Source organism: Triturus cristatus, chromosome 4_2 (assembly GCF_964204655.1).
Source record: "Triturus cristatus chromosome 4_2, aTriCri1.1, whole genome shotgun sequence".
Classification (NCBI taxonomy): domain Eukaryota; kingdom Metazoa; phylum Chordata; class Amphibia; order Caudata; family Salamandridae; genus Triturus; species Triturus cristatus.
The window spans coordinates 252,370,751-252,393,086 of NC_140586.1; the positions used below are offsets into that span (position 1 = coordinate 252,370,751).

At 49.8% G+C, this 22,336-nt stretch overlaps 1 protein-coding gene across 1 annotated transcript in view; it reads left to right on the forward strand.

The window, feature by feature from the left end:
• FAM234B (family with sequence similarity 234 member B) overlaps positions 1–22,336 on the forward strand; it is a 276,924-nt gene that overhangs the window by 101,573 nt on the left and 153,015 nt on the right. Inside the window, exons 3-4 of the mRNA XM_085601440.1 lie at positions 2,193–2,288; positions 2,828–3,016. Coding sequence (XP_085457566.1) covers positions 2,193–2,288; positions 2,828–3,016 — 285 coding nt within the window. The remainder of the gene's footprint in view (positions 1–2,192; positions 2,289–2,827; positions 3,017–22,336) is intronic.

Sequence of the window (22,336 nt, forward strand, 5' to 3'; positions counted from 1 at the left end):
CTTGCCACCCAAAAAACCCATACCCACCCTACACCCCTTGCCACTCAAAAACCCATACTTGCCCTAAATTCCTTTCGTATTTAAATACGTAATGCTAATTCGCAAAATACTTATATTTTCTTGTAAAACCTTCATCATGCTTATGCCTTTGCCATTCATGCCTTTAGAACGAAATTTGTAGCAAAGGCATAATCATTGTAAAACCCTGCATGGTAAAGGTTATGCGTGGTAACGGTACTTGCGTTGCAATGGCTGTTTCCCACTAGGTTAATGTGAGTGACCTCTTCCCACTGTGAAACAAGTCGTTTGAATCGAAAGTTGAAGTGGGCTACAATGTACTTATTTAAATATTAGCCAGACCATCATATTGAATAATTTTATAGTACCCAGCATCGTAAGCCAATAGGGTAGTTAAAATACACAATATTGGAGCTTGGATCATAAGATCTGTTGTTTGAGCATTACGGTCGAAGATAGACAGATGTTTTATTACATATCTATAACTAAGCAGCAACAAATCGAAATATTCCTATTGTGTGTGGGCTGCGTGAGGCAGTATTTACTCTTTGTCTTTTAGTAGCAGATGATGCTTTAGGACAGATTTATACTCCTAACTCATCGACCGAGAGGCTTGCTTTGAGAACTCTTGAATTGAGTTAGAGTGGAGGAAGTTTAGAAGCTAAATGTAGGCATGCCGTGCTCATGCTCCTCACTTTTCTTTGAGGAGTCACTTGGCATTGCAGTCATTTGTGTCTAAACAATTGAGGCATCCCATCTGTTAACCTAGTAAAACTAACTTGTTTTTGACTCATTCTTTCTCAATGTTCCCTGCTTAGGGCAGATAATTTCTGAAAAAGGTATATGACCTCCTACTTCCCTAGAAACTGTTGCGACGAGGAAGAGGGCTGCTGTGGGACTAGAAAGAGGGGGCTACTTCAGGGCAAGAGACCGTTGTGAGACAAGAGAGGGGTCGTGCGAGACAAGTAGCCAGGGTTTGTTTGCGCGAGTACAGGCAGGGCGAGGCTGTAGACTAAGACTGGGAGAAGAGGTGGGGTCTGAAGTGTTATTATTATTATTTATTGAATTTATAATGTGCTACAGCTACCCAAAAAGGGTTTCCCGGCGCAGAAGCAGATCAGAGACTGAGATTAAAAAAAGGCTTGCAGGTTATTTATTAAAAAGCCACGTCTTCAATGATTTGCGAAATTGGACGTATGCTGTTTCGTTACGAAGAGCTATAGGCAAGGCATTCCAGAGTGAAGGGCCCAGATATGTGAATGACCTTCCACCCATCCGGGAAAGTTGAATTTTGGGAACAACAAATTTCCCCTGAGTGGATGAGCGGAGGTTGCGAGAAGGGACGTATGGACAAACCAGAGATTGGAGGTATTGAGGAGCATCACCTGTTTTGATTTTATGCATGTAGCTCAGGGCTTTGAACTTGATTTGGTTCTCCACCCTGAGCCAGTGCAGGTTATGTAGATGTCCAGAGATGGAGGCGGCTCTCGGTACCCGGCACAAAAGCCTTGCAGCGGAGTTCTGGACCACCTCCTTGTTTGAGCACAAATAGAGGACATTTCCGTAGTCCAGCCTTGACGTAATCAAAGCGTGGACTACAGTTTTCTGAGTGGGCTCTGGTAGCATCCAGATGACCTTCTCCAGCCACTTCAGAATGGTGAAACATGTGGCAGCTACTTTGACCGCTTGGGAGTGCATACTAAGCGAATCATCAATGGTGACACCCAGGTTGCGGACTTGGCGGGAGGGTGTGGGAAGAATGCCCATCTCACAGGGCCAATATTGAGGGCCCCAGAGTTCCTTGTTTTCCCCAAATATAAGGACATCCGTTTTCTCTCCGTTGAGTTTGAGGTAATTGCCGACAGAATATTGGAAAGTGACGACCGGAGAAGGTTACTGCTTGGTAGAGATCCCTTTGGAGATTTACGTATGATGTGGTAAGTATCTATAGCTGACATCCTGATGCTTTCTTTTAGTGGTTTGGTAATGTGAAAGCTATCATCAAGAGAGGCGAAAGCTGTGGTCTTACAGGATAGTAAATCCTACTATTTTACTGTTGTGGTAGTAGAGGGCTGTCTGTTTCATATGGTGGAGAATCTTATCACCCTCTCTGTGTGAATATGTGAGAAGACCAGTAACTGACCATCCCCAACAGACCTTTCGTGGTTTTGCAGGTGTGACGTCTCCCCTTGACATTTTTGATGTGAACAACGATGGCGTGCCAGATATTCTGCTGTCCTTCAGCCCATTCAGGAATGACTCAACGCAAGGTAATGTTGACCTGTTTCCTCCTGTGTGTTTGTTATTTTAATGACATTTGCATACGTCAGACTTGCCACTGGGTCACCATAGGACCAACACTAAAGCTTGCCTCCCACTCCCATAGAATCGGCTCCGTATTCCAGAACCAAGTGGTTACTGCAGAGCAGCCCCTCTTCCGAAGCAAGTGTGAGGCAGCGAGCCTTCTGTCTTTGGGTCTCTCCAACCCATTTTAATGCAATCTGTGTAGAGCCTTCTCAAACTCAATTTATTTGAGACCTCTAGTCTCAAGAATGTCTTGAAACAGTAGCAGATTCCAGATTCCCCTGGTGTACTAACTAGTATGCTGCCAGCGGTTTCTGCTCTGACGAAGTAAGCAGCGCAGACTCCGGCATTTGCACATCAGCTGTGCCTAATCCTGTGTTCCTAGACTGAAGCATCTGCACAATCTCCTCTTCCCTCAAATCTCCCTGACCCTCCGTTTTCTTGGGTGGCTCTGATTACCACTAAACCCTATGGGCACTTTACACTTTTTTCTCTTTTGATGCAGGTTCATCCAGACCGCTAGTGACTGTGCTATCCCTCTCCGGCGTTAATGGCAGCATTTTATGGACCAACCAGATTCACGAGGTGCTCCACAGTATTCAATGTGGAATGCTTTTGTTGGCTAGCCATGATAAGCCAACCTGCCTTCTGACTGGATCATCCAAATTTCTTCGTCTTCTGAGTGCATCTTCTGGTGAGGAATCCGAGCTGACATGTTTTTGAAGCATAAGTTTGTTTAGTACTGCTGCACAATTTGCTCTACTGGTGCATAAAACTGCACCGATAGGCTGTTATCCTAAAAGCCTTTATTCCTTTCCTTTGTGTCACATTAAGAGATTTTCTTTAATATTCATAAGCACTAAATGTATTTATTCTTATTATGATACCAAATTTATTAGACCTTAAAAGACCTTATAAACATACAGTAGCATAAACAGTAATTCACATTTCATGCACATAGGGCAATATAACCATAGCCATCTTTACGACATTTAAAGCACATAAATAGTCCATTGCTCCTGTAGTTATTAATGAATCTGCTTGTAATAATGGACACAGATAGGTTTATTGAAGTTGTAATTACCTAGGACAGATCAGTAGACGGTGCATTAAACAGCTCTTTTCTACCACAGAGCTGTTACACTAATTAATCTCAATATTTATGCCTATGTGGAGCTTCGCCAACATTTTTCACAAAATTAAACTGTTTCCAAAAACAAATGGCAATATCCAGGTTTACTTTGTTTTCCAAATATTCACTTTATATTAGCTTTGAACTGTAACCCTTGAAGTGCTAAGTTTAACCCCAATAGTGCTAAATCATTTTTGACTCTTTGTGCTTAAGTCTCCCTTAATTTTTTTCAGCAAATGGTATCAAGGGCAAATTTGCATGCTATATTGGCGACACTGTAAAGGGATTCAGGCATTTTTAGGTCTTACCTATTAATAGTGCATGCGTTGTCACTGCAAGAACTATTGTTTACTAGAAGGGGTTTGGAGCCCACCGACTGCTTACCATTTGTTGGCTTCATTGTCACTCTTTTTTTGCTGCCTCCTAATTGGTCAGCGCTTGCAGTGTCACTTCCTGTTCTATCATTTGGAGCATGGTACTGATAGATTTTCTTTGATTAGTATCCTTCCATTGCCTCGCCACTGCTCGCTGTGATTCAGGTACTATTTTATGTATTCCCTCCGTGAGGGTCCCTCTGCATTCCATGTTTCGTCCCTCCACCCACACCCTCACCCTTTTCCTCTCTCACTGTTGTTGCTTCCCCTTCTCATTTGGAGATCAGGAAGAGGGAGAAACTGCAATGTTCTGCAGGCAGATTGTGAACTAAAGTAAAATAGAATGGAACGGTATATAAAGCCCTCACCTTAAAAGATTTCAAAGCGAGTGTGTTCTTGAGAACTTTAGCTAAAAGACAATGAAAAAGAAGGCGGAAGACTAAATTGGCAATTAGAGCCCATGGTATTATGGGCATGCAAATGAATCCTGGAATGGCTGCTTTCTCAACATTCGATTTACGGACTAGTAAGAAATGAAGCCGATATTAAGAGCGCAGTGAAACAGAGAATTTGTCAATATTGATGTTTTTCTTGCCTGGAAGTAACACAAATTGTGTGCAAAGACGAAAAATTACACAAAATGAGCACGTTTTATGAACAAAATACCTACATTTAAAACAACTAGCAAGCATTTGATACTGGATAGTTGGCCTTTTCTATGTGAATAAAGTAGAACAAGACATCACCTTCAATGGGATATATGTGCAATGGACTAGAAACGTCTTTAAGATTTTAGAATTAATTGGCTAGACATTTATGATCATGGAGATGAACAGGTGCACTTCATCACAATACTGCCCTCAATTACTCATGGCATTGCTGCTCCACCCTCTTCATCGCACTACTGCATCTCCGTATTCATGGCACTGCTTCTCCCCCTTCCTCCATGCACTACTGCTCCCCTTCCTCATTACAATCCTGTCAACCCACATGATCGCATTGATTGACTGCTTCCCTTCTGCTTCACACTGCTGCTCCTTCCTCCTCTTCACACTGCTGCTCCCCTTCCTCATCTCACTGCAGCTTCTCTTCCTCATTGCACTGCTGCTCCTCCTTCCTCATGTCACTGCTGCTGCTCCTCCTTCCTCTTCGCACTACTGCTCCTCCTTCCTCTTCGCACTACTGCTCCTCCTTCCTCTTTGCACTACTGCTCCTCCTTCCTCTTTGCACTACTGCTCCTCCTTCCTCTTTGCACAGCTGCTCCTCCTTCCTCTTCGCACAGCTGCTCCTCCTTCCTCTTCGCACTACTACTCCTCCTTCCTCTTCGCACTGCTACTCCTTCCTCTTCGCACTGCTGCTCTTCCTTCCTCAATGCACTGCTGCTCATCCCCCCTCTTCAAACTGCTGCTCATCCCTCCTCTTCAAACTGCTGCTCATCCCTCCTCTTCAAACTGCTGCTCATCCCTCCTCTTCAAACTGCTGCTCATCCCTCCTCTTCAAACTGCTGCTCATCCCTCCTCTTCAAACTGCTGCTCATCCCTCCTCTTCGCACTGCTGCTCATCCCTCCTCTTCGCACTGCTGCTCCTCCTTCCTCTTCGCACTGCTGCTCCTCCTTCCTCTTCGCACTGCTGCTCCTCCTTCCTCTTCGCACTGCTGCTCCTCCTTCCTCTTCGCACTGCTGCTCCTCCTTCCTCTTCGCACTGCTGCTCCTCCTTCCTCTTCGCACTGCTGCTCCTCCTTCCTCTCAGAACTGCTGCTCCTCTTTCCTCTTCGCACTGCTGCTCCTCTTTCTTCTTCGCACTGCTGCTCGTCCCTCCTCCTCGCACTGCTGCTCGTCCCTCCTCCTCGCACTGCTGCTCGTCCCTCCTCCTCGCACTGCTGCTCTTCCCTCCTCCTCGCACTGCTGCTCTTCCCTCCTCCTCGCACTGCTGCTCTTCCCTCCTCCTCGCACTGCTGCTCGTCCCTCCTCCTCGCACTGCTGCTCGTCCCTCCTCCTCGCACTGCTGCTCGTCCCTCCTCCTCGCACGGCTGCTCGCCCCTCCTCCTGGCACGGCTGCTCGTCCCTCCTCCTCGCACTGCTGCTCGTCCCTCCTCCTCGCACTGCTGCTCGTCCCTCCTCCTCCCACTGCTCGTCCCTCCTCCTCCCACTGCTCGTCCCTCCTCCTGGCACGGCTGCTCGCCCCTCCTCCTGGCACGGCTGCTCGCCCCTCCTCCTGGCACGGCTGCTCGTCCCTCCTCCTGGCACGGCTGCTCGTCCCTCCTCCTGGCACGGCTGCTCGTCCCTCCTCCTGGCACGGCTGCTCGTCCCTCCTCCTCCCACTGCTCGTCCCTCCTCCTGGCACGGCTGCTCGCCCCTCCTCCTCGCACGGCTGCTCGCCCCTCCTCCTGGCACGGCTGCTCGCCCCTCCTCCTGGCACGGCTGCTCGCCCCTCCTCCTGGCACGGATGCTCGCCCCTCCTCCTGGCACGGCTGCTCGTCCCTCCTCCTGGCACGGCTGCTCGTCCCTCCTCCTGGCACGGCTGCTCGTCCCTCCTCCTGGCACGGCTGCTCGTCCCTCCTCCTGGCACGGCTGCTCGTCCCTCCTCCTGGCACGGCTGCTCGTCCCTCCTCCTGGCACGGCTGCTCCTTCTTCCCCATGGCACTGCTGCTCCTTCTTCCCCATGGCACTGCTGCTCCTTCTTCCCCATGGCACTGCTGCTCCTTCTTCCCCATGGCACTGCTGCTCCTTCTTCCCCATGGCACTGCTGCTCCTTCTTCCCCATGGCACTGCTGCTCCTTCTTCCCCATGGCACTGCTGCTCCTTCTTCCCCATGGCACTGCTGCTCCTTCTTCCTCATGGCACTTCTGCTCCTTCTTCCTCTTCACACTGCTGCTCCTTCTTCCTCTTCACACTGCTGCTCCTTCCTCTAAACACTGCTGCTCCTCCTTCCTCTTCACACTGCTGCTCCTACTTCATCTTCACACTGCTGCTCCTACTTCCTCTTCACACTGCTGCTCCTCCTTCCTTGTGACCACATTGTTCTACTGCTCCTCCTTCCTCATCAACACTTTACTCTTTCCTCCTCATTGCACTGCTCTCTCTCTTTCTCATCACATTGCTTCTTTTCCCTCTTCATTGCACTAAGGAGACTACTTCCTCATCACACTGCTGTTCTCTTCTCCTCATCGCACTGTTACTCCCCTCTTCATCAGTGTTGCTGCTTTTTTCTCATTCCTATTGTTCCCTTACTTCCACAATCTATCTCTTTTTCAGATCTTGTTTGTTTTCGAAATGGTTTCTCCCTCCCATAATTTTCCTTCATCCGCTTCCTTCCATCCTCTCCCGAACTTACCTTTTTCACCGTTGTTCGACCCCCACTCCATGTTCATTCAGCACCCCTCCTATATGTTCTACTTTTCGACTTCAGCTGAAAAGCTTTCTCCTCCAGGAAATATGACTGTGACTCCCTTCTACCGCCCTTTAATACACTGTGTTGGGTTTCACAGCACTCTCTGTTCAACCTTGCGATCCTATAAGTACTAGCAGCCTGAACGCACTGCAGATCCATCTGGGTGTGTTAAATGAACATAGAATGACAATATATTCACTATCATGTAATAATATCGCTCTCACACACACACATCTTCCCCCTCTTTAGCTTATAACATAGCACACTGTGTTAGGCTCTCTCTACTGGGATATACTTGCATTCACGGATGACAGACTGGACAGGATAACCCGTACCGTAATCTTATATGGGTCAGTACAAGGACTACAACTGCGTTGGGTGATAGCAACACTTGCAATGCAATGAGTAAACCTCAGTAGCAATCAGATGTAATCCTTATTTACTCTAGCAGGACTTGTGTGGGATCGCCATCCTGCTATAAACAAGGGGCTGGAAATTTAGAGTGGTTATGCCTTGGCTATTACAGAGCCAGCTGGTGTGAACAGCCCTGCTTTTACCTGAAATCCTTGGTGTAGACTCACACCCCGAGCTCTGATAGATTACAAGCAGCACTTTCAGAGACTCATCTGAAACGGGAACAAGTAAGCTAGGAAGCCAACTTCATGTTTGCTTCCTGCTTTAATTCAGTAGTTGATAACTTACATGTTTTTTGCGTCTGTTTTGTTTGTACATGTTTCTATATTCACTGATTCTTGATCAGCTGCTTCCATGTCAAAATATCTTTTAACTAGTTTTATAATGATGCCAGCAACGTAACCTTCTCCCTGTCCCAATTTTCTATCTGAGTGATGTTGGTAATTACCTTTCTTCAAGTCTGAATTTTTGTACCTATTATGCTGCAATTTTCAAGCACCTGTAAACCAGCATAGCTCTTGGCTTGTATTGCTTGTTTGCCTTCATGCTGTGCAGCATGCAGTTTTTCACACTTTAGGTTCTGAAATGGCCCTTAGCTTCTTACATGACTTTTCTAACCCGACAGTGCACTGCCCTTTTTAGGTCGAGCCTACTGGACAGTACATGTACTCTCTGTTGTGAGACATATTAGAACATTGGAATGTTAGGAGCTCCATTGTAGACAATGGAGTGCTCCATGCTTCTACGGGCCGGTAAAGGCCCGCAGAGCAATATTTCAATGTTTTACAAAGGCCTCTCGGAGCTCGAGGGGATTTAAATCCACTCAAGCTTCGAGAGGCCTTTGTTTTATTTGTTAGAACATTCTGCCCTCTAGTGGCAGAATGTTCTAATAGCCTTATAGCCCTTCATAGCAGGACTATACCGGCTATTAAAGTCCCGGTCCCTTGTTAAAGTCCCTCGCCTTCGGCTTGGGCCTTAAACACGGGAGCGGGCCTTTAATAGCCGGTATAGCCCGCTACGGCGGGCTATAAGGTTATATTGTGTCTTGCCAAGGACATAGAAGGACTTGAAACCCGCCTGTTGCTTACCACTAGTTGGCTTTCCTGTTCACTCATTTGCCTGCTTCTTATTTGTGTCCCAACTTGTCAATCTTGAGTTTGTCCCAGCCATGGAGCTTTGCCTCTATACAATCTCTGACAGGCTGGTATCCCAGTTTCCACTGCTTGCTTTTCCTATTGGGTCTCGCCTAGATAGCGCATGCGCTGTCTCTTTGAGACCATCTTATATTCTGACAGTGGGCTGAGAGGCTGCCCATTGCATGCCATTGGCTGGCTTCATTGTCACTCTCATTTGTTTGCTTCTTATTGGTCAGCTGCTGTAGGCTTTCTTCCTCTGTGTGTTTGACCCTCCCTGGTGCATGTACGCTTTGCTTTTATCCTTCCACTGTCCTCTTTTTAGGCGCTACTTATTTTGTGTTTGCGCGCTGTACCAGAGTGTGCCTTTATCAGCTAGTTTCCTTGTGTATTCCTACCCCCTCCCCTAAATGTTTCCTCATCCTTTGTGTTTTCCTACATATGCACACCCTGGTTGGGGCTTGCCCCGATCCTCCCTCTCTAGTCTGTGTTGCTATTTGCCCCCACCCTTTCTCCCTCATCCAGGTTGCTGTTTGCCCCAACCCTCCTTCCCTAACAAAAAAAAACATTACAGGCTTGGTAATGAATAATACCATATCTTCCATCATAGAAGTGGCAAGTGCCCGGTGTTTAGAAAAGTATTAAAGAGTTGTGTTAAGACTGACAAGGGCATTGCAGCATGTAGCTGATGGAGACTTCTACCTACACCTTTCACACCTTAGAATTATCACTAGGCGTCATACTTGATACGGACATTTCTTGTGAGCAGTACCCCTGGACCCTGCTAGGTGATGTCATTCAGCTCCGTGTGGCATCATCGGCGGCACCAGAAGTGATGTGTTTTGTGCCTATGTATGCACTATCCTAGCTCCCTGATGTCAGATCTCTTTTCCACGCCAGTCAGTGCAGATCCGGAGAGAGCTGCCCCAATCATTTTTTGACTAATCTTTTTCAAATTTTTGTCCAAGTTTTTATTGAGATCTTCTCTAGGTGTGGCAGAATGTCGACTAGGAAGGCCGGCTTCAAAGCCTGCGGCACCTTTCACTGACGCATGATGGACCAGCACCTTGTTTACCTCCGGTGCTCTGAGCACATCACAAAGACCTTCGTTGGCTGCCGCGCATGTACCCCAAGGCCTTGAGGAAGCGCTTGACATGCAAGTCCACAACTGTCTTGATGCCACTCGAGAGGATGGTCCCGGGATCAGCCACGTGGCCTAAGATCCTCTCCGCATTCAAAGTCCTCTTCGAGTAAGTCCCACAAGGTAAATAAAAACTAAAAAGTCAAAGAAGTCTTACACTTCGCCACGTCCATCAAAGCCATCCAATGAGATGATGAAGCATCTCTATTCAAGGCCTGACTCCGCAGTTAAGCCTGCGACTGAGCCGACTCCAAGCCTCTCTGAGTTTCCAGGAGCCGGAGCGACCCCTGCCCAAGTTCGTGAGTCCTATGAAGCCATGCATCTCGTATTTGGGCAGCCCGTTCCCGCTGCCACGCTTTCGGGCCCTGCAAGGTCAGGAGGGGCCCCCACTGGTTCTCCACCGGTTGTTCCATTCCCGGCTCCAGTTAGGCCCCTTAGATCCACAGATGGATTTGGACTGGCGCCGATCATACCATGTCAACCTTCTCCGTCGCCTGTGCCGATGCCAGCGCCATCCCTATTCACATCTCTGAATCTGACACTGAGCTGGTGGGGTGTGGGTGTCATCTGACACCGGCTCCGACTGGAGCCATGCTTTCCAGGCCAGAGCCTGAGCCCTACTCCTATGGGCTGGGGCTCATGGAGGATTGAGAGGGGTCACTGGACCCTGAAGAAAACCATTTCATTGATCCTAACATGGACTGTTGTGAGAAATTGGCGGATGCCAGCAGACTGGATACCTCTCCAGATACTGGCATGGTCTGTCCTCCTACCATGGCTACGGAGGAGGGAGCGTTTTTTGCCATGGTAGTGAGGAGGGCTGCCGAGGTCCTGGACCTTAGCCTACCCTTGGTTGCAGTTAAGACTAACGTCTTGACAGAGGTGCTCCAATCAATCAGTGAAATTGTAGAGCGCGCTACTTACCCGTGAGCGTCTCAAGGCGCTGGGGGGGGGGGGGGAGGGAAGGTGCTGTTTCTGCTCTAAGAGCCAGGTCTTGAGGAGCCTTCTGAAGGTAAGCAGGTCTTGGGTCTGCCGCAGATGGGTGGGGAGGGTGTTCCAGGTCTTGGCGGCGAGGAAGGAGAAGGATCTGCCGCCGGAGGTTGTTCATTGGATGCGCGGGACGGCGGCGAAGGCAAGGCTGGCGGAGCGGAGCTGGCGGGCGGTGGTGTAGAAGTTGAGTCTGTTGTTCAGGTAGGCTGGTCCAGTGTTGTGAAGTGCTTTGTGTGCCTGGGTGAGGAGTTTGAAGGCGATCCTCTTGTTGACGGGGAGCCAGTGCAAGTGCAAGTCTCTTAGGTGGGAGGTGATGTGGCTGCGGTGGGTGACGTTGATGATCAGTCTGGCGGAGGGGTTTTGGATGCGTTGTAGTCGTCGCATGTGTTTGGCCGGGATTCCTGCGTAAAGTGCGTTGCCGTAGTCCAGCCTGCTGCTGACGACGGCTTGGGTCACCGTTCTTCTGGTTTCGGTCGGGATCCACTTGTAAATCCTGCGAAGCATGCGGAGGGTGTTGTAGCAGGAGGAGGAGATGGCGTTGACCTGCTTTGACATGGAGAGGGAGGAGTCGAGAATGAATCCTAGGTTGCGTGCGTGGTCCGTGGGTGTTGGAGCTGTTCCCAGTGTGGTCGGCCACCAGGAGTCGTCCCACGCAGACCCGAGTTCAGTTTCAGACGACAGCTCCTCATCCACTCGGCGACGTCCTTCATTCCCTCGTGGAGGTTGGTTTTGGCGGTGTGCGGGTCCTTGGTGAGGGAGAGGATGAACTGGGTGTCAGCGTAGGAGATGATGTTTAGGTCGTGCTGGTGGGCCACTTGTGCGAGGGGGGCCATGTAGACGTTGAACAGGGTCGGGCTGAGGGATGAGCCCTGGGGTATGCCGCAGATGATGTCGGTGGCTTTGGATCGTAAGGGTGGGAGGCGGACTCTCTGGGCTCTGCCGGAGAGGAAGGAAGTGGTCCAGTCCAGGGCCTTCTTTTGGATTCCGGCTTCTCGGAGGCAGGTTCTTAGTGTGTGGTGGCAGACAGTGTCGAAGGCGGCTGACCGGTCCAGGAGGATGAGGGCTGATGTTTCGCTGTTGTCTAGTTGGCGCCTGCTGTCGTCTGTGCCAGCAATGAGGACTGTCTCGGTGCTGTGGTTTCGTCTGAATCCGGACTGGGATGGGTCTAGGATGTTGTTGTCCTCGAGGTGGCGGGTCAGCTGTATGTTGGCGATTTTTCTCGATGACCTTCGCCGGGAAGGGGAGCAGGGAGATGGGCTGGAAGTTCTTGAGGTCTTTGGGGTCCGCCTTGGGCTTTTTGAGGAGGGCGTTGATTTCGGCGTGCTTCCAGCTTTCCGGGAATGTCGCTGTGTCGAAGGAGATGTTGATGACCTTCCTTAGTTGGGGTGCGATGGTTGCGTCGGCTTTGTTGAAAACGTGGTGTGGGCAGGGGTCTGACGGAGATCCTGAGTGGATGGAGTTCATGACCTTGCGTGTCTCGTCGTCGTTGACGTGGGACCAGGAGGTCAGCTGGTTGGTGCAGGTGGAGTTCGGTGTGGGGTCTGTTGCGGTCGAGGTGGATGAGGTATTGAAGCTGTCGTGGATGTCGGCGATCTTGCGATGGAAGAAAGTGGCCAGTGAGTCGCACAAATCTTGCGGGGCGGGATGTCGTTGGTGTTGGCGCTGGGGTTGGAGAGTTCCTTTACTATGTTGAAAAGTTTTTTGTTGTCGTGTGCGTTGTTGTTAAGTCGAGCTTTGAAGGACGATCTCTTGGCTGTTCTGATGAGTTGGTGATGTCTGCGGATGGCTTCCTTGTGGGCTGCGTGGCTGTCTGGTGTGTGGTCGTGGAGCCATTTCTTCTCCAGCTTCCGGCATGTACGTTTGGAGGTCTGGTGTTCTTCGGTGAACCAGGCGGCTTTCTTGCTAGGGTGGTTGATGGAGGGTTTCTTGAGCGGGGCGAGGGTGTTGGCGCCGTCGTCTATCCACTGTCTGAATTGCCCGGAGCGCCAGTAGGTTGATGTGGAGTCCAAATTTCGCTGGAGACCAGAGGCCTCTTACCTTCACCACTCCCACTACCACTCCCAAATGGCTGCCCCATCCCAGGAGTGATGCATCGCCCAGCCGTGTGTAACTCCCTAAGAACCGCTTCTCCCATTTAATGAAGCCCTCACGGACGTCTGACTTGGGACTTGGTCCAAACCCTGCACAGGGGCTTGTGTGAACCAAATGATTGCATGCCGCCACCACCCAGAAGTACCCCAATTTTCTCACTCAATAGCCTACACCTGAGAGCTTGGTGGTCCAAGCTTCCACATGGCGCATTACCTACCACTCCACCGGATAGGGAATCCAAGAGGCTGTATAACTTAGGAAAGAAAATGTTGTCTTCCACCAGACTGGCACTGCGGTCCGCGAACACTGCATACATTTTTGGGCAGTGACACCCATGCACTATGGGATTCGGCTGCTCAGGTACTACCCATGTTCCTGCAGGAGGCCTGGGCATATTCTCCCAGGCTATGACAGACGGAAAAGATGCAGCTGTGTTCATGATTAGATGTGGGTTGAACATGACCGACTCACTAGGCAGAGTGGCTTATTTGTCAGTGGCCTTGCGGCGCCACGCCTGGCTGAGGACAACTTTTTTTTTTCTGGGGATGTGTATTTGTCGTTTATGGGCATGCCGTTTGCTGGTTCCTATCTATTCGGAGATAAGTCGGACTCTGCACTGGAGCGCTTCAAGGACAGCAGGTCTGTGGCCCGGTTCTTGGGCCTTTACATGCCCATTGCCACACCCTATCCACCTTTTGTGGCCACGGAAGGGGTTTCCAACCATGTCTGTACCCGCCCAGTCACAGCGCGCAAGCCTCTCTGTGTGGGTGAGGAGGCAGTACCCACAGACCCCGTGGGTCAGGCAGACAGAGTCCAGGCCAGTCCACCCTCCCTGTGCTCCCCCTATCCCCGGGTAGCTTCAGCCTCCAAACCCTTTAGTTTGCACTCCTACCATCATGGGCACCCAGTGGGAGGAAGGATACGCCATCACCTGCCCATTGGAAGTTAATAATAATAGACTGTTGGGCTCTTCAGATTGTCTGAAGGGACTACTCCCTCCCCTTCATAACTTCTCCTCCACCCATGCCACCCTATTGCGACAGGATGATGGAGGACTATCTGTCCTTGCTCTGCCAGGAAGTAGCTGCTTTCTTGAGCAACAGAGCCAAAGAGTGGGTGCTGATGGCAGAAGTAGGTAGTGATGCACCCTCTCAATTTCTTCTTGAGAAAGGAGAAATTCCGTATGCTCATGCTCTCTCAAGTCTGGTCTGCCTTGGACCCGGGAGACTAGATGGTAGCATTGGACTTGTAGGACGCATACTTCCACGTTCCCGTTCTGCCTGCCCACAGGCAATACATGCAGTTCACAGTGGGCCATGAGCACTTTCAGTTTCCTGTGCTCCCTTTTTGCCTTATCAATGCTCCCCGGATGTTTACCAAGATGATGGCTGCGGGTGCAGCTTGTCTGTGGAGATCAGAGGTCAGTCTTCCACTATCTCGATAACTGGATGCTCAAGATGGGCTCTCCCCAGGCTGTTTCCCACCTCTAGACTACGGTGGACCTCCTGCATGGGTTACCCATCACTGTGCCGAAGTGACATCTGACTCCCTCTCAGACGCTCCCTTTTATCGGAGCTGTTCTGGACAGAATGCAGTTTTGGGCCTATCCTCCCAAATAGTGAGTCCGGGATAATCTGGCTATGATACCCATGTTTCAGCATCTAGTTTTTATTTCTGTGAGACTAACTTTGAGGCTGCTGTGCCTCATAGCCTCCTACAACCTACTTGTGACTCATGTTTTCTGGCATATGCAAGCTCTGCAGTGGGACCGGACGTTCCAGTGGGCACACCATCATGGAATATCTACCAAAATGGTCCAGATCTTGGAGGGAACTGCAAAATATCTACAGTGGTGGTAATGATCACCGATTTGGTCAATGGAATACCCCATTTCCCTTCCACAAACAGACCTGGCAGTGATGAGCGATGCATCACTCCTGGGATGGGGCAGCCATTTGGGAGTGGTGAAGGTAAGAGGCCTCTGGTCTCCAGCGAAATTTGGACTCCACATCAACCTACTGGCGCTCCGGGCACTCTGGCTGGCATTAGTAGACTTTTTGCTATCCATCAAGAGAAGTCCAGTGCAAGGGTTCATGGACTACACCACCACCATGTAGTACAGCAACAAACCGGATGTGGCGGGGTCGTGAACCCTTTGTCAAGAGGCCCTGCGTGTCTGAACATGGCTGGAACATCAGGGCAAATCCCTGATGGTTCATCACCAGGAGGGCTCTCTTAACGCCAGGGTGGCAAATTCAGCCAAAGATGCCTAGCGGATCACAAATGGCGTGTCCATCCAGAGGTGGTGCAAGGTCTTTTTTTATCAGTGGGGGGATTCTTGGTTAGATCTGCTCACCACTATTGAGAATGTGCAGTGTCAGCGGTTTTGCGATCTGGAGTTTCCAAGGCAGCTTTCACTCAGAGACACCTTTTGTCTCGATTGGTGCTCAGGCCTCCTGTAAGCCTTTCAGCCCATACCACTCCGGCCCACAGTTCGTAAGAAACTCAGGAACGACTGGACCCAAGTCATACTTGTGGCTCTGGAGTGGGCTCAGAGTTTGGTATCCTGAGCAGTTGAGCATGACCATCGGTCTTACAATCAGGCTACCCCTTTGAGAAGATCTTCTGTCGCAGCATCAGGGGAGGGTTCTCCACCCAAACCTGTCCGCCTTCATGCATGGAGATTAAGCAGGGTCAGCTGACCGCTTTGTCTGAAGTCTGCAATGTTATCTTAGCAGACAGGGGTCACTCTACCAAGACCATATGCCTGCTGTTGGGGCAAGTTTGTGGCATTGTGTGCAGAAAAACAGGTTGACCCTCTTTCTCTACCCCACTCTTAGGTCCTTCTCTTTATCCTTTCTCTTGCCCAGCAGGGCTCTGCTTTGGACACATTAAAGGGCTATCTTTCTGCCATCTCATTCTTTCTGCGGTTGCCAGATCAGCCATCCTTGTTCAAATCCCCTGTGGTGAAAAGGTTTTTGAAATGTTTGCAACACGTTTCCACCTTCACCCTTTATTATGCCTCAGTGGGACCTCAATATTTACCTTACATTTCTGATGTGCGCTTCCTTTGATCCACTGCACAACTGTCCTCTCTGGCTCCATACCATCAAGACTACCTTCCTCGTGCTAATAACATCTGCCCGGAGGGCCAATGTACTTCAGACCTTCTCATCCAAGCCTCCTTACCTGAACATCTACCCAGACAAGCTGGCTCTTCGCACTAGACCATCCTTTCTCCCAAAAGTTGTCACTCCTTTTCTTGTAGGCCAGTCCATGTCCCTGCCTACCTTTTACACTCTTCCACATCCCTTGAAGGAAGAGGAGCAACTTCATTGACTGTACCTAAAAAGAGCATTGCCGTTCTACCTTGACCACATGAAAGAGTTCTTGGTGGAACCAACTCTCTTTTCGGTATGTCTGAATGAAGACGGGAAAGGCTGTGCAGAAATGGACCATCTCCACATGGATCATGCTCTGCATTAGTATCTGTTATGCACTGGCCAGGAAGCGACCCCCAAACGGTTTGTGTGCTCATTTCACTAGAGCTAAGGCTGCGTCCACTGCGTGGCCTGCGGAGTTCTGGTCCTGGATATCTGCCAGGCAGCAATGTGGGCTTCTGTACACACGTTCACAAAGCATTGCTGCCTGGACGTTCAGGTCAGTTGGGACAGGCACTTTTCTTGTTCGGTCCTGCAGGACTGTCTAGTGCAGACCAACCTCTGGGTAGGTATTGCTTGGGTATCTATTCCAAGATAAGGACTCTGCGGCTAGAAGTCTCTATCAGATGAACAAGTTTCTTACCTTCGGTAACAGCTTGTCTGGTAGAGACTATTTAGCTGAAAATGTCATACTGACCCACCCATCCTCGCCACTCTGCAAACTGATTTCTATGGATAGAGCTGTCCCCCTTTCAGGGCCTTAGTTTTCCACACCAGTGGTAAGTGTTCTTCATGGCTCCATGCTCCTGGCATGGAAAGTTCAGAAAAGAAACTGTTGTTGGTAGGCAAAGTAGGCTGTGCCTACATTTACCTATGTAGGCACCATACATGCCACTTTTGGCGTGGACAACGCCACGTGGAGCCGAGCAACGCCACCTACTGTCACACTGGGGGTCTGCTCACAAAAATATTCTGGTTAAAATCTAATGCCTGTGGATAATTCTATGGTAAGGAATCTATGGCTAGATGGTCTCTACCAGGGGGGCGGAGCTTGCACGCCACGAAGATGGCCGCTTGAGCTGAACGCTCCACGCTGCCATCACACTATCCTGTAAAAATCCTGCATCTGCGCAACGCTGTAGGTCGGACCTCGACTGTCGCTGGTGTCGGAGGAGCACGGGAATGCAACGAGCTGTCTCCGGCCCCTGAACACCCAGGCACTGTCGGGCAGGCGGAACCTGGCCTACTGCAGCTCCGCAGGCGGCCGTGATCCCCGGCCTGTCATGAAGGAGGCGGGGCTGTTCGCGACTCTGCGGCCGCATTGCTGTCGGACACTCCTGGTATCGGTGCGGAGGCGGTGTGCCTGCACTACGAGGGAGCCGGCTGAAGCGGACTTTGGCCATTGGAAGCGGATGAGTCGGGCAGTCTCTGGGGGCTGTGTCCGCACCAGGTGCACTGGTGCGCTGCCTGGGAGGCCTGCCGTAGCTCCCAAACCTTGTGGAGCCCAGGCGAAGGCTTCGCTCCGGGTGGGTTTGCGGACTTCCTGGTTGCTGCCGACAGCCCCCTGGTGCATACGGAAATGAAGCTGCAGCGACCCTGATATCAGAGGTGAAGTGAGTACCCCGGAAGACTGACGGTTGAAGAGTAAACGTGGCTGGAACGCCGGCCATCTTAACTGCCTGTGATTGCTGAGGACCACCTGGGTATTGATGCAGCTCCCGCCGTGCTATTGTATTAACTGATCTGGGGTCACTGAGAGCCCGGGAGAGTGAAGCTGACCTGTCAGTGCCCCTGTCCCAACTGGTGCCTGATACGTGCTTGGGTGTCAGTTTTGGAGATTGTGCCGCCATTTTGTGCAGCGTGCTGAGATACCGGAGCAGCAGGAGAGCTGCCTTGCACTACTAGCAACGGGAGAGCCCTCCATTGCTTATCCTTGCGGGGGCCAGACTCGCACTCCTGTGGTGGTCCCCCTGTTGAGTTGATTTGTGACTACGGTGTCTGAAGAAGCACTTCTCTTTAGATAAGGCACGGAGCGGTGACGCATGCCACACACGCTATCTAGGAATATATGCTGGAGCCTTGGCTTGATCCCCGGTACGTCTGCTCAGATCAGAACGCCTGGGTGTTTGAGGTGGTTGTGAGTGAAGATTGGCGGCCTCAGCAGGGGAGGCCCTCTGAAGGGTGGTGCACCTGCGAAGAAACAATGCTACTGGCCTGCGCTGGTTCGTTCACTGGTCTGAGGTTGTGGTCGGAACCACAGACAGGGCATCGAAGAGTTGTGCTCGCTGGAAGCTACATACCGCGGCGCTTGGTGGATTTATACGCTGGTTGTGGCTACAAAACGACCACGATGGGCAGAGTTGACAAAACCCAGCCTAAAATCACTTTTGACCAAAGGAAGACGAAGGTGCGGGAGAACGCCACTGACGATGGGGACAACGTGAAAGATCAGGTGCAGGAAGATGCGGATTGTGACATTCGCACCATGTTGGCCCCTATGGAAAAAGGCTTGCAGGGCAGCCTCTCTGTGTTGGGCACTAAACTAGACTCCCTCTTGTACCAGATGGACAGAATGTCTGAGCAGATGGATAAACATGCAGAAAGGTTGGACATGACGGAACGCGGGGTTACAGAGGTGGAGGAAGCGCAGACAACAATGGACACTGACCCCAAACAAATGGGGAAAGTGCTGCAGGTGTTGCAAGATAAAGCGGAGGACCTGGAAGCGCATTCCCGTCGCAACAACTTGAGAATCACGGGCCTTCCGGAATCGACTCAGACTGGCAACATGGAAAAATGTGTCTCAACTTCTGGTGACCCTCCTCGGCAGTGAGTACATACATTGGTTGTTTTCTAATGCTTACATTGCAAAGGGCCTAAAGTGGGGGGGCGTTGGTTGATTGGGGGGGGGGAAGGAGTGGTGCGAATTGAAAATGTGTTGTCACAGGAAATAATCTGTCTGCTGGTCTCTGGAGCTCTGCTGTAACATCTTTGATCACAGTGTATCATTGATATTACCACTCTGAAGTATTGAGTCTCATGTTTGTTTTGAATAAAACCTAATAAATCTTTAAAAAAAACCCAGAGATGGTCTCTACCAGAAAAGGCATTACTAAAGATAGGTAACTTGTTCTTTAAGTTTAAAAACAAAATGTAATTGGGCCCAGGGATTTCTCCAGTTTAACTTTATCTATACTGAAGATAATTTCTCATTTCTGATTACGTGGTCTAACCGTTCCATCTGATCTAGGGTTATTGTTTGCTCCTTGGAGGTGTCAGTGCCTGAAATGCATCCTCCTAGAAGTAGCCAAAGTTTTCTGCTATCTCATCGTACACCATTTCTCCATCATTGTGTGAAATGAGGGGAATCTGGTCCTGCACTATCTAGCATTCAACTTTCAGGTTAAAGGTTTTCCCATCATGTACCCCCCACTAAGGCAGTGTTGCTTTATGAGCAGTAGTGAATATTCTGCTTTATCCATTTTATGTGACTTTACTTGTGCGGTAATTGTGTTTCCTTACTAGCACTTATTGGAACCTGTCCTCTACTAAATGCCTTCCAGTCCCATCAACTAGCCCTCTAGTTTCACTCATAACTAATTCCTAGTTTTTTTCTTGGTTGCTGATGAAATCAAATGATTCTAACCACTGCTTTCAGTGTGTCACAGGGAACCCTCATTACTAATCTCTTCCTTATCATTGCTGGACACATATTGCAGGATAAAGTTCTGTGTGCTTTTCTTAATTGTTTTGTTTCTAAGCTAGTCCTCTCTTAACCTCCAGTGCCTGTGGGATCTCTTGCGTAAGGTGGATAAAAAGAGAGCCTAATCGGGCTTGTCCTGATAATGCCATTGGGCATGTGTCCTTGTCCTGTACATGTTGCAGCATGGAGGATGACACATGAAAATTCTCTAGCTTTACATTGAACAGTAATACCTTGACATCAGTTGGTTCACATGTTGCATCCTTCAGATGTTTGGAAAGCATATTGTTATCAACCAATCTCTGGAGTATTTTGATAGAGAACTTGTCTGTCAGAGATGAATGGCTGTTCTCTCTTTTGTATTAGCCATAACTGTTTTTAGATCTCCCCTATTATTAAATTTCCTTCCACACTTTGAAGAATCTTTCCCGACAACTGTTTGGTGCATGAAGATTGGCCATAGTGCATTTAAATATGCCTTTTTGCAAAATTAATGATAGCAACTAAATCCTCAGCTCAGTGGTCCTCCATGGCGCTGTTCACCCCCAATATCGGAAACACCTAAATGTTGTGGAGGTGTACCTGGAGGAGGTGTCTTTGCTCACTAGTTACTACAGCCTTGTGAGCTTTGCGAAAGTAAGTTTATACCGTTTCCACTTCTGAGATTTTAATCTTTGGTTAGGAAGAGTTCCCAAGCTAGAAACCAGAGTTTCACTCTATAAGGGTCCCTCCATGATCGGTGACAGTAGTCCACTAAGGGAGCTAACGAAGGGTGGAGCTAAAGCAGTGCAGTTACACTTATGGTGGGTAGCATTCTTGGCCACTTTGTGACGCTCTCTGGTAGCTCCTACTCTGGAGTGCATGTGAGTATCCTTCCCAGGATCCTTGTCACATTTAGGGTAAAGGACTTCCAGTGTAGATATTTGGATCCTTTATCAACACAGCTGCCACATACATTGCCAATTAGGAGATGTGCTCAGGATTTGATGAGATATACATATAAGTGATGGATGGAGTGCTTGAATTAATCTCAGACACTGGTAATCACTCAAGACCACATCCCAGTCTATCGTTACTTTGCGCAACATCCCTCCTCAATTTGGACCCAGCCATATACAAATCAGTCTTGACCCTGCTCCAGTGGGAGTAGTCCATGCCGATGGCCAGGTCTTCCCTTAAACGGAACACAAGAAACCCAGGACCGGTTTCGACCTAATTAGGTCTCGACAGCAGGGTCAAGACGGATTTACGTATGGCTGGGTATAATCTGAGGTAGCATAATGGGCATGGAATGATGGGTTGGAGTGCTACCCTTAGCGATTGCCAGTGGTTAGACTTCTTGCAAGCATCCTCCCATCACCTTTTGTATGTTGGATTGAATGAGGGTTTATATAAATGTTTGTGAGGGATCACGTTTGGCTAATATGACAGACCCTAAACGTGCCATTAAAGTAAGTTAATACAGCACCAACTCTCATTAGTTGTCCAAGCCACAATTTGTAACCAAAGTTATCCATTCATATTTGTGAAAAGTGATTGTTCGAGGCATATGAGCTGCAGATTACACACTTTTGCATAGATCGCCATCTGGTGTTGGGCCCGGATGTTTGCAGTTTGTTTTTCCTCTTGGAAAGTCTTTGGGAGTCACGAGGTCGGTGACTCCTCCTCTGGTTAGTATTGCGCATGGGCTTCGGCTCCATCCTCAGATTGTTTTTTTCCGCCATCGGGCTCGGATGTAATACTTCGCGCTCCGTCTCCGAACATTCCAGTTCGACGATCGAAGCGAAATCCTCGCTCTCCGCGGTATTGTTTAGATACTAATCTCCTCAATCACCTTCTTCTTCGACGCACTTTCGATTCCAGTCATCGACGGCGGCCTTCGGGCCTCTCCAGGTTCTGGTCCCGGCTGATGGAAAGGACTCCATTCAAGAAGTGCCCTCGATGTGGGTCCAAATTCCCCCACACCGACCTTCATGAGGTGTGCAACCTCTGCCTTTCCCCTGAACACGAGGCTCGAGACTGTCCCGCCTGCAAGTCTTTTAGATCTAAAAAGACTATTCGAGATCGAAGGGCCAGAAGAAAAATGGCGCACTCCTCGACCTCCGTTCCAGTCGACATCTTCGGGGACGACGTAGAACCTCCGGGACACCAGCACACCGAAGAGGACCTCGTCAGTGCTTCCGAAGCCGACGACTCGGATGTGGAGGACATCACCCCGGCGCAGAGGGTCGTGAGTAAAATACCCCCTCCCACACCCGTGCCGACACCCAAAAAGGCTTCGGTCACGCCTTCGCCTTCGGGCCTAGGCAAGACCAAAGACACTGCTTCGAACACCCCACCTTCGGGCCCGGTGACGAAGCCAAGTAAGCCTTCCGGCGGCTCGGGCTCGAGCCAGCCTGCCAGCGGTGCCGAAAAACACCCTTCGGCACCGAAGAAAAGATCGGCCTCTACCTCGACACCGAGCTCCACACCAAAGCCCTCGGTG